Source organism: Chelonia mydas, chromosome 3, assembly GCF_015237465.2.
Source record: "Chelonia mydas isolate rCheMyd1 chromosome 3, rCheMyd1.pri.v2, whole genome shotgun sequence".
NCBI lineage: Eukaryota > Metazoa > Chordata > Testudines > Cheloniidae > Chelonia > Chelonia mydas.
The window spans coordinates 13,009,787-13,025,884 of record NC_057851.1 but is presented as its reverse complement, the minus strand read 5'-3'; the positions used below and the strand labels follow the sequence as shown (position 1 = coordinate 13,025,884).

At 40.1% G+C, this 16,098-nt stretch overlaps 1 protein-coding gene across 1 annotated transcript in view; it reads right to left on the bottom strand.

The window, feature by feature from the left end:
• The window catches only part of CDC5L (cell division cycle 5 like), a 46,748-nt gene that overhangs the window by 27,419 nt on the left and 3,231 nt on the right, over positions 1-16,098 (bottom strand). Inside the window, exons 2-12 of the mRNA XM_007061711.4 lie at positions 14,332-14,435; positions 13,223-13,384; positions 12,465-12,592; positions 11,244-11,343; positions 10,312-10,530; positions 8,736-8,880; positions 8,094-8,282; positions 6,296-6,444; positions 4,390-4,552; positions 2,693-2,857; positions 158-238 (exon numbers count right to left, since the gene is read on the bottom strand). Of these exons, the coding sequence (XP_007061773.1) occupies positions 158-238; positions 2,693-2,857; positions 4,390-4,552; positions 6,296-6,444; positions 8,094-8,282; positions 8,736-8,880; positions 10,312-10,530; positions 11,244-11,343; positions 12,465-12,592; positions 13,223-13,384; positions 14,332-14,435 (1,605 nt within the window). The remainder of the gene's footprint in view (positions 1-157; positions 239-2,692; positions 2,858-4,389; positions 4,553-6,295; positions 6,445-8,093; positions 8,283-8,735; positions 8,881-10,311; positions 10,531-11,243; positions 11,344-12,464; positions 12,593-13,222; positions 13,385-14,331; positions 14,436-16,098) is intronic.

Below are 16,098 nucleotides of genomic sequence, written 5' to 3'. Positions count from 1 at the left end.
TTATTCTTTCATGATCCAGCTTAGTTGTATTATGCCTCACAGTAGCTATTGTTTAAAAGCGAGCCAAACAACTATTATAAATGTCTCCTTTTCTCCAATTTTTCCTTTAGATGCCATTTTGATCTTACACCATCATGAAGAAACTTCTCTTACTTACTTCTGCGGGCCTTGGCAGATCCTTCTGAACAGCTTTGTGCATCCGCTTTAGCTCCTTTACACGCTCTGCATCTCTAATAGCCTAAACAGATATTTCAAATGTTAGTCCAACCACCACAATACAGTCTGATGCTTCCCAGTAATACAGGAAAGATGAATGCCACCAGACTACTGCAGTAGAGTGGTATTATTAGTTGGGGGCTTTTTTGATAGGAATAAAGGCTACAGCAAGAGACTGTAAAAGAATGGAGGAGAGCGTATTATGGCCAACTGACAGCTTACCTCCCATCCACTGTACTAGACAGAACTTTGGGCCTCAGCCAAAGCTCACAGAATTCAGTGGAAAGACTCTCATTGGCTTTCCTGGACTTTGGATCAGGCCCTTAGAGAAGATACCCCAATGAAGCTTTACCCAACCTTAATATTCTCCCACGAGGTCATCTTTTTCCATACTCTTTGTTCTTTAGAAATTCCTCCTGCCCTTTGGTTTTAACCTCATGAGACACCTGCTCCACAATCCCATGTGGTCCTGGCTCATCCAGGCTAAGCTCCTTACCACTTCCTTTCATTCTGCTGGCAGGCCCCCACTTCTCCCTTCTATTAAATCAGGGGACTAAGCCTCCACCTGAATTACAATAATGGAAGTTTAAGAAAGTAATAAGGGGATTCTCACACTTTCCAACACACAGGGTAAAAATAAAATGGAGAGGTAGCACTGCCTAAAAACTCAGGATTGGTAGCCAGGATCTCCTAAATTTTAATCCCAGCTCTGCCACTATCTTGCCTCTTAAAACAGGACACCAGCTGGCCCCACATGGATGTGCAAGAGGAACAAAAGACAACAAAGTGACTTTGCCCAATATACTTGTGCAGGTGGCTGCAGGATACTAGAAAGGTTGAGGAGGATAGCAGGCCTTGCCTGCTGCCTTAGGGACCAATGGCCATTTATTCATTATTATTGAATAATAATGTCCCCTTCTCCTCCAAACACTAGCCAGAAGAGGAGGGTGTATGCATGCAGGTGAAAAGCACTAGCTACACCTTTCCAAAAGTATAAGAGCCGTCTCCTCCGAGCACCTTCCCTCCAGTGCCAGTAGAAGTATTGTTTCTTTAAAAGCACAATGCCTCCAAGCACCAGGTCTTGGGCAGTGCACCTGACTCCGGACCCTGTTTTCCTCACCTACAAAATGAACATAGTGCTATTTATCCCAGCATTTACACCACATTCACCACCACTGTATCTGAACACCTGCTTCTCACGGAGAGTTGTGACTGTTACTTGTGTCAAGTATCGGGGGTAGCCGTGTTAGTCTGTATCCACAAAAACAACAAGGAGTCTGGTGGCACCTTAAAGACTAACAGAAACAGCAGAACTAAAATTCATTTGCAAATTTAACACCATTAATTTGGGCTTGCATAGGGACTAAAGCAGCTCTGCCTCTCCCGGAATTGACACCTTCTCATCTATTACTGGGAGTGGACCACATCCAGCCTGACCGAATTGGCCCTGTCAACACTGGTTCTCCACTTGCGAGGTAACTCCCTTACCTTCATGTGTCATTATATAATGCCTGCATCTGTAATTTTCACGCCATGCATCTGAGGAAGTGGTGTTTTACCCACAAAAGCTTATGCCCAAATAAATCTGTTAGTCTTTAAGGTGCCACCAGACTCCTGACTGTTACTTGTGTAGCTCTTTGAAGTTATAAAGCAGTAGGCAAGTGGGAATTTTGCACCCAACTATATTTTGAATAGCAATCCTCATTTCCTTGTGATCATTTCTACATAAAGGAGGAGTACATAGCATGTAATATTAATAGGCTATAGGACCTTATGGAATGGAATATGAATTGTATACACTTGATTTCAGTGGGACAGCCTAGCATTAACAAACATGGAAAACGTTCGTCACACATGAATAAAGATTCAGGCTTCGTTTCCATCTTTTGTTCAGTTGCCAACATATAGTGAAGGGCAAAGAAAATTATTAAAATATTGTTTTAAAGGTACACACTGAAAGTAAATTTCTAATTATGTTCCTAAAATTAATACTCCAAAGAGCTTAGAAAAAGCAAAAAACAAGGTGCCCAATAAAGGCGCACATCCTTACTATATTTCACATGTGATATTCTGTGGTTACCATATTAGATTCTGAAAGAAAACCTGAATAGACAGTTTTTAATTTAATTAATGTGCGTAAAGTTAAGCACATTTAAGTCTTTACAGAATCGGGACCTAAAACTGTGACTAGGAAAAAAAATATTTCAGGAAAAATTTATATTTATTATCTCTTTCCTTGTGTTAAGATTAGGTGTGACTTATGATACTACTAAATTAAAAAAATTCTCAACAGAAGTGTGATTTTTAACTTGAGTGTGTTCCTTTAAATATTCTAATGTTACCCTAACGCAGGTAACATGTACTTTTTTCTAATTTTCCTCATATAACCCATTGCTTTAATTAAGTATGTATCTTGAGCTACAGGAAATAACATACAGAGTAGAGAACTTTTACGGATTTCACAATGTACTCCCACCTGTTTGCGAGCATCCACATCAGCAGCATCTTCTATATAGGTATCATCTGTTTCATGTTCCTCAAGTTCCTTCTCTGCATTTTCCGGTAAAACAATCTCAAAGTCATTCTTTGGGGCAGGAAGACCCATAAGCCCTAGACGCAGATGCTCACGAGACTCTCTTTCCTGTTGAAAGTAAATCAAGTTTTAATCATTCTGAATGCACAGACATTTATATTATTTGGTAGATTTTCATTTTCCTAGGGTACTAATAAATACAGAGAAAAAGTACACAGATTTCATCTGGTGATTTTAGCTAGCTATGCAGTCAACTTAACAGAAAATGTAAGTAAAAACTTAAAAGCAAGTTTAACAAATGAAAGATGAAGGTTATTAATCCACATTATACAAAAGACAATGACTCCAGAATTCATGCTCTGCGAATACAGTCTCCTGAGGCCTGTGGAAGGAAGATGTGCAGCTTCCCTGAAAACAGCTTGCGAAAGGTGCAAGGAAAGGGATCCAGAGAAACAGCTATTTAGTGTAGGAGTATAGCACAGGAGTGGCTCCTCTTTTCTCACTGTCAGTTTCAACATGACACTAGAAGTTCAAGATGACATGCACTTTACGAAGTTACCCACATAGAGAGTTGTTGCACAGCCTGGATATAGGGCTATCTGTGGAGAGTTGTCTAACGGGAACATTTCTCTTCAGATATCGCTGCTCTAGAATTGCAATGCAGTGGCTTAGAGATATGGCAATTATGCCAGTAGGGTAATGGCAAAAGCACAAGCATCTCTGGAAACTGTTCGGAAGCTGAAGTCTCTTGTTGAACTTCCGAAGTCAAGAGCCAAGCTTACCCTTGAAAAGGACGAGATGGCACTGAAACACTTCCAAAGACCTCCAAATAGACTTAGTCCTTTAAGCGAAGAGAAAACTTCAGATTCTGGACTAAAAGAGCTATTTCCTTCAAAAGAACATGCCAAGCACTTTGGACTGGAAATCCTTTGTTAGCCCAAAGAGAAACACCGGTGCCTCTAGTGGGAGATATCCAAAACCACAGTACAGGCTGCAGAATTTGCCACATAAAAGGAGCTCCCAAGGCAATTCCTATATAATTCTGTGCCCTCTTACACCACATCTATTTGGCAAGATTCATCTGGCAGAATAGCCAGGAATGGAAACATCTGTTGACAAAGGTGATGAAAGAATCTGGACCAGATTGCTACATTACTGGGCATCTCAAGGGCTACAGCTCTTAATGGGTAAACCTTAAAACCACTCTACTTCAATTTTGTCAACGGGGCACACTGATGAGAAAGTCCTTTATCTAGAATTGGCGGCCAAAATATGAGGGATTTGAGGGTGGAATGGGATTACAGGATAAACGAATTTTTTCTTGGGACTAAGTATTTCCTGTTCCACTTCAAAGACACAAGTGGGACTGAGGTCTAGTTATATCCAAATGTCTTTATGTGGTGGAGCGTTGGAGCTCTTTGACTGGGCATACTTAAAGCTGTTTTTCTTTTTCATGTGTGGTGAGATTTTTGCTTTTAAAGTGTATTCTTGATGTGATGAAAATGCAGAGATGTAATTTTATTAGGTCATGAATATTTAGATGTAACTGGTAATACAAGTTCTGTACAGGAGATCAACATGAATTTCAAATTCCAGGAAGTTAATAGAACATTCTTCTCTTCCTCACACGTACTACTTACCAGTTGTTTTGCATAAGACGGATCATTGTAATCTGCCATTCCCTCTTCTGGATTGATGTTCAATTTATCTCGCAGGGGAGTCCTACCTGGAGTTGCTCCAACCACTGGTTTAGGAGTTATTCCACCACGAGGGGTCAAACCTTCTGCTCCATGAGATGGAGTCCTATAGAGTTAAGTAAAGGCACATTTGAACTTTTAATCAAAGGGCATCAGCTCTGAAAGAGTTTGAATGCTTTTTTGCATAGTAAGATACAGCTAAATTGAGCCAATTTTCAGAACTTTTTGTAAGACGCGCAATCTGTGATGATAGCTTAATAAAAGCGGTTTCTTTCATAGAACAAACAATAATGGAGAACGCGCATGCACACACAGAGAAAATCTATTACTGATCCAAAGCACCGTATTTAAGATGCAACGTTAAAAATGCTATAGCCTTGCATAAATGTATTTAGAAAGATACTCCAGTTCTCTTTGGCTTGAAAGGATAGGGATTTCTTAAAACACTTCACATGTCAGAATGGCAAAGCCCATTTAACTTAGCCTATTGATTTTATTTAGCCCAGAGAAAGCTTTGTTCTGGTTGCATAGATGAAAAACACAGCTTTCCATGGGTGCCAAAAAAATTATTACAGGCTTGAATTTATTAAAGAAACATATTTTTTAACTTAGATTTTTCAGAAGTATTGTTACAACTAAAGCCCCCATGTATTCTGCATGGGTTAGTCACAACAAAATGTTACAAATTTCACAGATTACCACAGAGTAACACTGAAGTACAGGAAACATTTCAGTTAAAAGGGCTCTTAGATGTTTAAACTTGCTCTGTTGAGAGAATAAATAATAAGAACATCTAACCCATCTTAAAACTGTTAACATGAAGGTTCTGCTTTGTTATATTGCTTCTTTTAAACAAACGAGACGTAGAATACTGTTTCTAACATAACAAGCACACATTTTCCATCCAAGATTTTGGATGTGAACACCCACAATGCATGAAAGTTAGGTGGCTAGAAAACAACCCTATTTGCATGTGCAGATCTGATCTTCAGTGAATGAAAAACTTGAATGCAAAATTAGATTACACACACACACACACACGCCGGCAACTGGATCAGCACAGGCTGACCTTTGCACTTGTGTTAAGCTGCGCTGACTTCAACAGAACTCTGCATAAAATAAAGACCTGCTTGAGTGGATCCAGTTGTGGCTTCTGGATAAAAAAATTTTAGGGAACAGACTGAGGTTATTTTTGAAAAGTTGCCACAAGAATACCTATTTACTTCATTTGCCTCTGCTTCCTCAAGTAAGATGAACAGAAGTAAAATTAAAACTTGAGTTGAAAAACTTCAGCCACAAAATATACTGAGTCTATGGAATTTTCCAGTTCTACGGAATATGGCATTTGTGGGATATATGTTTATTTGGGACCTACTGTAAGAGTCAAACTAACAATTCCACAATGTTTGGATTGGCTGTACAAGAATTATATTACATACATACACACACACATAAACATGGCCTATAAAATATTCACCTCGGCTTTTCAAAGGTTCACAGAAGTTTTAATCAAGTGTCTCTCAACAGCTGACACTCACATGCGATACTCTGGAAACGTTAGGATCAGATATTACATAGAATGCCACTGTCCATTTTAAATATACCAGTTAATTTGTATTGCCATAGCAGCCAGGAGCCCTAGTCATGGACCAGTACCACATTGTGCTAGACACTGTACTAAAAGATGTGAGGCTCAACTTGACAAAGATGATAAGAAGAAAAAGAAAGTGGTATAATAAGGGCTAAAAAATCAAACTACCATTTGCTGTAGGCCAATAATCAAATCCTGTTATTTAAAATATGTTAAGAACTTCCACTCATCCCACCATCTCTGAATAGTTTGCTTTACCTGAAGGGTGTAGAAAGCACTGTATTCGGAGTCTGAACAACTTGTCTCTGGGGTGTCACTCCAGAGAAGTCACTCTCATGGAGGGGGGTATTAAGACCACCTTTCAGGGGGGTGTCTACATTCGTCAAAGCCATCAAGTTCTGGGCTTCCTGTGTGACAGACAATATACAGAGCACGTTACCAGGATTTCCAAAATCAACCTCTGTTGTGCAAGTTTAATAGACCTAGTGTTAAAAAATAGGTATGAATGCTGAATAGTCATTTAAATGTCAAAGTATTTTGTTGAAGTTGCTAAAAATTTCCTAATTTTAAGAAGAACACACTGGCTACTTACATGTCTTACAACAGAGCTGAGTATTTTAATCTTCCTTAGTTGCTACAATGAGGGAGTTGCTTAATATTTCAGTTTCCTTCAATCTGGGTAGATACCACCGCTAAGATTTTCAAAAGTGATCAGTGATCTCTAACATGTAATTAAAGACACTTTAAAGGCCCTGATTTTCAGAAAGTGCTCTTCTCCCGCGCTCTGAAAAATCAGGGTCTTTTAAGGTGTCCAAGTTCATCCAAAAATTATCAAGACCATAAGGCCATGTCTAGATGTAATAAATTCACTTCTCCAAGAGGCAGTAGTTATGTTGAAGGAAGAATTCTCCCATTGACCTAGAAGTGTCTACACCAGGCTAAGTTCAGCCTAATTATGTTGCACAGGGGGTGAGATTTTTCACAGTCCAATGCAATGTAGTTAGGTCGACTTAACTTCGTAGGGTAGACCAGGCCTTAGTCACTTTTGAAAATCTTGGTATATGCCTGAAATGAGTCAAGAACATTTTCTTCTCACAAAGATTTTGTCCTTTTGTCTTAAAGAAATCAGACAACCCTAAAGGTTAACACAGTGGACTAAACAGAGTCACACAAGAACTGTAACTACAACACAATGATAATCCCTCTATTCTAGTATCTTGCCTCCAAAAGTGCCTTATATGTCAGGTTTGAGGCAGACGGTCACGTCCACCCCACGTTGAAGTACCTAATCACTTCGGGGGAGATGATGCAGGAATGGATGGCTGGTCAGGTCAGTTCCTGGGAGAAGCGGGGGCCACACAGGGTTCCTGCCTTGGGTGACATACTGCCTCCCACATAGCGCTGATGCAGCTGGAGAGTAACCCGTTGGTCCCAGCTGACAGCAGCACCACCTTGGCCCCGGCCTCAGTCCCAGCTACTGGCTCAGCACCCTTGACTTCTTGCAGCAGCATATCTCCACAGTGCTCATGGTACTGGTGGACCTAGGAGTGCCAACATCTGCCCCAGGCAGCAAGGCCCCTTACCCATGGCCTACACTGCCCCTGCTCGCACTAAAAGAGGTACCCATTCTCTCTGCCTGCGACCCTAGCACCTATTAGCCCTGCTCTCTTCATTCCAGGGCCCCTCAGGTCGTGGTAGGGGGTGTCGCAGTGTCAATGGGTGTTACAATTCCCTAAAATGTTTGCAAGTTTTATTTTAGCTGCTATGATTTATACTCTTTTTGAGCAGAACTGTGAGATAACACAAAAGGTGCTCTAGGAAATCAAATTACTCCTTTTGATACTGAGACCCTTATTATAACTATATTAATCAAAACCCTTCTACTTTATTACTTGTATTCTTATAAGCTATAAGATTTTCACCTATTTGTGTTGTCTTACTAAACTATGGAGTGGCATAACTTTTTTTCCTTCGCTTAGGGAGGCTTGCTATGACAAAGTCTGAGTACCCTCGCTCTAGTATAACATAGAGCTTGCTCTATACATTTATACTTTACCTGCAGGATCCTGTCCTGTGCCGCTGGAGTTTTGGGCGTTCTAAGGGCAATGCTGTTGTTGGTGACATTGTATTCAGACAAAAGGGTGCTGGAAGCAGAGTTAGTAATTCCAGATTCTTCAGCTGTTTGACGTGCAATCTCGCTCGCCTGGCCTACTTTCACTACTTCCTCGAGTTCTGTATCTGAAATCTTTCAAAGGAAACCAGTATCAAACAACGAGTTACATTTGGGAGAATAAAGTTCATACTTGCAGGTATCAAGAATTACATACCAAAGGAAAAAGGTAACATTTTAAGAATACTCTCCTCTCACCCAGCTCAAACAGATACTCTATTCCTACTTAACACACTGGCTAGTTGCTTATTCAATGCATTTTAAAAAATACACAACCTGTCTGCCATGTATGACGATAAAAAGGTGTGAGACTGAGAGGTCGAAAGGTACGGTACGTGCAATGGCAGTGCAGTGCTGCCAACGTATGTCAGCTCTAACCTAGGAAAAGCACATCTATGCCCGTTTGAACCTTGGTCTCTGCAAGAACTGTGGTATGCTAGGTACAGAACTGTTACCATTCGACTCATTTCACACAGGCCACCAAACATCAGACAGATGGTAACAGTTTGCATCTGATCGACAATTTACCTGAGGTGCTGGAAGCACTAGTTTGCTTCTTTTTTTAGTAAACTCTGACACTCCACTGGTCTGAAGAATAGCTGAAGGCAAGTCAGATTCTTTCTTCCGTTTCATATGCTGTTTGTCTTTTTTGCGCTCTCTTCCTTCCTTCTCCCTGTCACAATGGACAAGAAAGTCATTTAAAACGCTCAGAACTGATCAGCAAAGCAAAACTGGCAATTCAGAGAGAGACAGAAAATCCTTTGCTCTAGCTGGTGAAGGTGGGATATGCTTTAACAAAACATATTTCAGGAAGAGGTAGCAGCCTTGTGGATCAGAAGTCAATTGATAATACATGGATTGAAAACCATGCAATAAGAAAAGGAATGTCACATCTGTAAATAATGGGATTTAGGAAACAGCTTGCTACTTCGGCTGCAGTTAGTAGACATCCATTGGTGCTCGCCAGCATGCCAGTGACTGCAGGAAGAGGGAGGAGCACTGAAAAATGCTAAGAAGCCCCAAGTGTAAGCAAGCAGGAGCTGTCCTTCCTCCAACAAGTGGTAGGAGGAAGCCAGGGAGCGATGGGAGCTTAGGAAACAAGGCTCTGCCCTTGAAGGAATAGTAAAAGAAGCAGCACATGAACTCTTGCAAGGAAAGTTGGAGGAAGAGTTAGTAGGGCATGGAGCCAGGTTTGAATCTATATATTACACACACTTTTTTAAACAACAACACTGGAATTAAGGGCTATAATTCCAACAAGAGTTTCTGGTGAAGCCACTTGAGTTTCCTTCTCATGGTTCACAATCACATGACGCTCTTGTTGGAATTGCAGCTCTGTAATTCACAGCTGTCTGCTATTTATGCTGTATACAATGGATTGCCTAAACTAGGAAATATTAAAAGAAAAATTAATTAGATTAGAGCTAGTAAATCAAGTTGGATGGATTGTTGGATCTGCTCACTCAACAGGGAACAGTTGGCAGAATTAACTGGAAGTGAATTGTGGAAGTACAAACAACAGCATGCTGGCTAGCTCTGCTGTTCCATTTGACAACGTTTGTCGCTTCTCCAGCAAACATTTTCAGAGACAATTTTGTTAAATAAAAAAGGACTTGAGCCGATTCTAATAATAATATAATCACATGTGGCAAAATGGCAATAAAACAAACAAATAAAGTATTGCCACCACATGTCAGAGCTGCTCTTACAAGCAATTTAATAAAGCCATGTTTTGTAGGAAGAAAAATCAGTCATTTCTCTGATGAAAACTAAAATGCAATTATCTTACTGATGGAAAAATATGACAGAGTTGGTAATGCAATGGTTTAAATTCCTTAAAGCCTTGAAATTCTTAGCTTCAAAAGAGCAAAAAAAGAGTTTGGGAGCCTCATTCTTGTGTCCAGTCAACATTTTTCCACATTATTAAACTGACACAAAATTCACCAAGACAAGTAATCATAAGAGACCTAGAACTGAAGAGAAGTGGCCTGCAAGTCAGAATCAAGGTGCACTGGCATATGCCCAGTGAGGAACACACTTGTCCATACCAGGCCTCTGTTACACAAGCACTAAAAATTACTCACAAAATTTAAAACAAACTTACGATCTTAATTCTCCATCCAGGTCTTGCTGACGTAGCTTCCTGAAGTCGGCATCCAGTGCCTGGTAGTTTTCCTCCAATGTATCATAAAAGCCAGGAGCAGGCTTCTTTTCAAATGGGATTTCTGCATTGTAATCCACTCCTCTCTTCTTTTTCCTTTTCTTCTGGATCTCTATCCCCGCAGCTCTAAGTTCCCTCCTCTTCTGGAGAGCAGCAAGACGTCTGAGGAAACACAGAAAATGCTACTTAATTCAAAGTTAATGCCTCCTCTACCACAGTCACCTGCTAACATCAGATATTACTTAGGGATGAGATATTATTTATAAAATGTGATGGACCATAATAGCACTGACATTATTAAATGTTTATATTCCAGGAGCACCCAGATGCCCCAGTCAGGCTGCAGACTCATTGTGCTAGGTGCTGTGCAAACACATCCAAAGATACGATGACACAGCCCCTGATGCCCTGAAAAGATTACAATCTAAACCCCTGATCCTGCAAAGACTTAAGTAAGTGCTTTAATTTGTACATTGCATGTAGTCCCAGTGAAGTCAATTTGAGTAATTCTATTCCATCAGTATAAGCACACGCAAGTCTTTACAGGAGCGGGGCCCAAGAAGATGAGCAGCATATGAAGGATAGGGGAGAAGGGTACACCGTATCCTGCTGTTATATACACATTTGCAAATTATTATTTTTTAAAATCATTCTAACTAGATAAAGCAAAGTGGCAACTAATCGCATCTTTCTTTCAAGCATCATCAACTTGCTCATTTCTTTTTGGCATCTCAGTAGAGGTGGGTCTTGAAGAGAAGCTGAAAGAGGAGAGAGCAGTGGCTTCATAGATCAGTTCAGGAAAGGGATTCCATGTGAAAGGACAAAGGGAGAAACTAAAAACTTAAGAGACAACAGAAGGGATGGGGTGTGTCTACCTAGCTTCTTCCAGCTGCTTCTCTCTTGCTTTTCTCTTGGCCTTCTTTCCCTGAGTATTAGCCAGACGTGCTCTAGCTTCAGATAGCATTTCAAGTTCATCTGCAAAAAGTATAGGGAAAGAAGGTTACCAATTTTTCACATTATATTGGGGAGCTGGGGGTTAATATTAAGATCAGAAGAAAACCTTTAGAAAGCTGCCAGGATCGGTGTGCCAGCATGGATTCCCCATGCCCTCTACATTCTCTCTTTACAATGAGCACAAACAACCAGATGAACACAAGAGATCAAGCCACCAACCAGATGAACCAAACGGATCACAAGAACATTCATATTGCTGGCAATATTTCACTGATGTACGAGGCTGTTTAAACTGAAATCAGAATATTCCTAGTAAAAGGGAGATTGAGCACAATAATAGAAAACAATTTCATTTATATTTAGGCCTACACAATAATGATGACTGACCTATTATTATGATGACAGGAACATGACACTTGAAAAACTATTACTATTCAAGAACAGTCGTTATTCAATCTTCACCCGGGGCACCTTCATGGACTCCTACCCCTCCTAAAAGTTAGTCTCAAATATCACTGGTGTAACACACAGAAGAATTTTTACTGGTACATTTCAGTAATGATTCATCTAGAAGACATTATCTGGTGTGAAGACACAGAGAGGAGCATTACCAGTGGAAGGGCAGTAAATAGTAGAAAGCCAGGCAGTGAAATAAAAAAACAACCATCCCAGGAAACAGGTGATAAAGAGACAGAAGAGAAGGAGGGGAGCAGATCCAAAGGAGGAAGGGGACCATATGAAACTGGGGGGAGGGATAGCTCAGTGGTTTGAGCATTGGCCTGCTAAACCCAGGGTTGTGAGTTCAATCCTTGAGGGGGCCATTTAGGGATCTGGGGCAAAAATTGGGGATTGGTCCTGCTTTGATCAGGGGGTTGGACTAGATGATCTCCTGAGGTCCCTTCCAACCCTGATACTCTAAGACTCCATGAAACTGAAGAAAAGAAAGAGGAAACCTGAAAGACGAGAGTGAAACAGAGGGCCTGAGGCAGAATACAAGATAAAGACTGTATGAGGAACAGAGATAGGAGCCTGAAAAAACAGAGAGAACAGAAGAGACAGGATGAATCAAACAAAGGCCAAAGAAACTGCAAGAGACTGAATTGTTAAAAAATACGCATACGTGTAACATATTCTTAATTTACCTTCATCCATATCAATAGGATCTGGCCGGGCTGGTTTGGTTTCTGGATTTGGATCAATTTCTCCTGGTTTCAGTTTTCGAGGATCATCTGCAGTTTCTTCCTCATTGTCTCTCTGAGCAGCTTTATCCCTGCAAAGATGTACCAGCACGTTCAGGTGATATGACCCATTTTATGAATCTGGGGAAAATGAGTAACTATCTCCTGAAATCCCAACCCCCCAAAAAAGCCCAAGAAATGTAAGCTGGTAGCTCACAGTAAATATTACAGACATTTACTAACTGCAGAGAAGAATTATGAATCATTGAACACTAATATTTAAGCTACCAGAACAAAAGCATCACAAATTAATAAAAACAACCGAAAGAGAGGCAATGAAACGTGCAAAGTGGACAAGTCAGCAGTAATGAGGGTGACAGGAGTGAACTCATCTGTTGTGGGTAACAGCTGTACATGGAAAGATACTGATAATAGAGAACTGCTGCAAGACGGGCCTGCTAGCAACTCCTGCCAGGAAATGGGCCTGTCATTTCTCTCTCTGCCTCCCTCCAGGCCACCAGGGACCAGGAGCCTTTCCCATCAAGCTAGGTAGCTCAACCAAGCAGCCTAGAGAAGGCCCAAGCCAACTGGAAGCCCTTCCAGCTGCAGCAGCAGGGAAGGAGAAGAGAATATGTCCACACAGCCAGCAACCTCCTGATGTCTATGTAACAAACTACAAACATTTTCATGCTATTTATGTTTAGCAAAATAGAGTTACTTACAACAGAAATTCATAGTGTTCCAAGCACTGCGCAGCTGTTCTTCCAATGATTGGAGCAATGGTCCTCCACTGGGTTGGCATTAGCTTGGCCAAGTGTAATAGTTTCTCCTCTTCTTCCCGTGACCATTCTGTTTTTTTGATACTTGGGTCCAGCCACTCGTACCTGTTACACGGTCGTAAAATTAAAGGAGGGCATTTCTGAGACAGTTTATGACAATTCAGTTGTGAGCAAGTCATATTGCTTCCACACACCATTATGATAGGATTTTGAATCTCATCCTGGATATATCTAATCTATGGTATTTAAAAATATGTATTATAGGTAGCACTTTTATACATATAAAGCTTTATGTTTTGTTCTCATTTGTCATACAGATCTTCCCATCTCTCCTCATCCTCACTTTTTTTTTGCCACAAGACAGGATTCACAAAACTAGTCTTTATTAGTAATGTGGTTTTACATACCATTTTCAAATGGTTACAAGAAATGGTGAAGAACAATTAAGGTCCCGATACTGCAAATACTTAAACACACACTTAATTTTAAGTATGCATGTAGTTCCGTTAGATTATGTTCCACTAAGTTTAGCATGTGCGCTTCAGTGTCTGCAGGATTGGGGTCTAAATCTCATATGGATTTGTTAGTACATGTGTGCTAATTTTAAGGGTTTGGGGTTTTTTGGTACACATTCAAATCTAGTACTGGAAAATAAAAAAAGGGGAGGCTAAACTGAATGGTCTGAAAGCCTCTTTATATTAATACAAAGAGCTTATTTCAAGTGAATTTTCTTTGTGCAGTTTCTTTCTGACAAATATCTCGTTAAAATATGTAAGTCAGACTACAAAGTGATTATTATGAACTGAATTTTCATAATGATCCTGTATCTTCAGTTTATGTGATGTCACTGATGTCATCCATAAAGTGAATGGCTTTCTATTTTTGCTCATGTTACTTTCAAGAAATACAAGTTTGATATCTGCAGAAGATGACATCAAATAAGAATCATCTCTCTCTCCCCTGGACCTGAACCACTGAAAAACTCTATAATAACCTTTAAATTCACACTAACTATGGATCTCGCTTTCCCACTTACTGTGTTCTCTACTTACCATCTGGCTTTGCATTGTTTTGCTGATTTTCTGTGCAACAAGGAAGCAATACGAGACCACTGGTTTTTGCCATATTTCATCACAGCTGCTTTAAGAATTTCATCCTTAAAACAAAAAGAATTCTTATTACAATGGGTCATTAGAAAACTTTATCAGAGATGAATGCTTGCTTTGAGCTCTGTGAGGAGAGATGGAGGAGAGGGTTTGATAAGGGTGGTGGCCAGGTGGGAAGGGCAAAGTAACCCTCTTTTCCCCAAAATTTTGCTCTCATCAAAGGTGAGTGAAGATTTAGGGCTGTTTCACCAATGTCATTAATGTTACAGCTGACATTTAAAATTACTATAGCTGAAAGAGGTTATCAAGAGAAAATTACCACCATTTACTTTGGGTATTTGACAGCACTTGGTGAATGGCCAGTTTCATCGTTTCTCCTGTACAGTAAGTTTCCAGGGTTGTGTGAATCCTTCACACAACAAGAGTGGTGAGAAAATATTTTTAACAATAGGACATTGTAAAAGCATGAAAATTGGGGCATATATGGCACCTAAAACCACTTTCAACTTTTTTTAAATTGAGTAGATTTCAAGTTGATGATGTCCCTTTAATTGGAAGTTTCAAGTCTGCGATGGAAATTGAGCCAACTGGCTAAAGAACAGCAAGCTTTGAAAGTCCTAAAAGAAAAAGTCAATAACAAGACAAGCACTTGGTTGCAGATCTGGTCACAGCTAGAATTGTTTATTTTTTGATATTTGCATCCTAAACCTAAGCAAGTTTCTGTTTTTGTATACTCATTTAATACAATACATGGCAGATTAACAGCCATTTCCTATTCTCAACTTTGTTTGGGGATAGCGATCATTATGATATACATGATGTAGCGCACGTGATGTGTAGTATGAACAAAGTGTTGTGAGGAACACTTGTTTTGTGACAAGGCAACTGTAGGCACACTTAATTTTACAGTTTAATGGCAAATACATTACTTAGGAGTGCTAAAAGTTTTTGTACCAAACAACCAATGGCATATGAAATCTATTTATGAAATATCCCATTTGCAGGTGTTTCAACTGAAACAGCTGCAGATCCTGAGAAGACTTCAAACAGAGGAAAGAGGATATGATCTCCAAGTGTCATGAAATCTTCACCACAAGAATTCAGTAAACATCAGCTCCATTTTTCACAGGGTTACCTCACAATAAAGTGTCCATTAGGGCTGACACTACATCACTACACTACATCAGGGCTGATACTACGTCACAAGACAAGGTGTGCACCATGACTTCCTGATGGCAAGTGACATAGTGAAGATAACTTCAAGACACTGGAATGCAAACCTGTGTTGAGATAGAACAGTTTTGTCTCAGAAGACAAAGTTATAGAAGCATCAATCCCATGAAAGAGAAAGAACTACATGCCCCCAAACCCAAACTTCCCCTCTTCAACAGAAGCCTTAAATTTCACTTTTATTAGAATAAAGTTAGAACCCCCAAATTTAGGAGATTATGGGAAGAAAGTTATGGACCTGTTGCAAACTATTCTAGCATGGAAACCATAAAGTGCATGCACTGGTACTGTGACCAGAGATGTGAACAAAAGCTGAAAAGCTCAGTTACCCTTTGAAGTTTTCCTGGGATCAGATGGCATCTTTTTCTAAGGGAAAGTCTATACTACTGCACTACATTGGCACAGCTGCACCGATGCAACTGCACCGCTGTAGTGCATCTGGTGAAGATGCATTATGGTGACAGGAGAGCGCTCTTCCGTCAG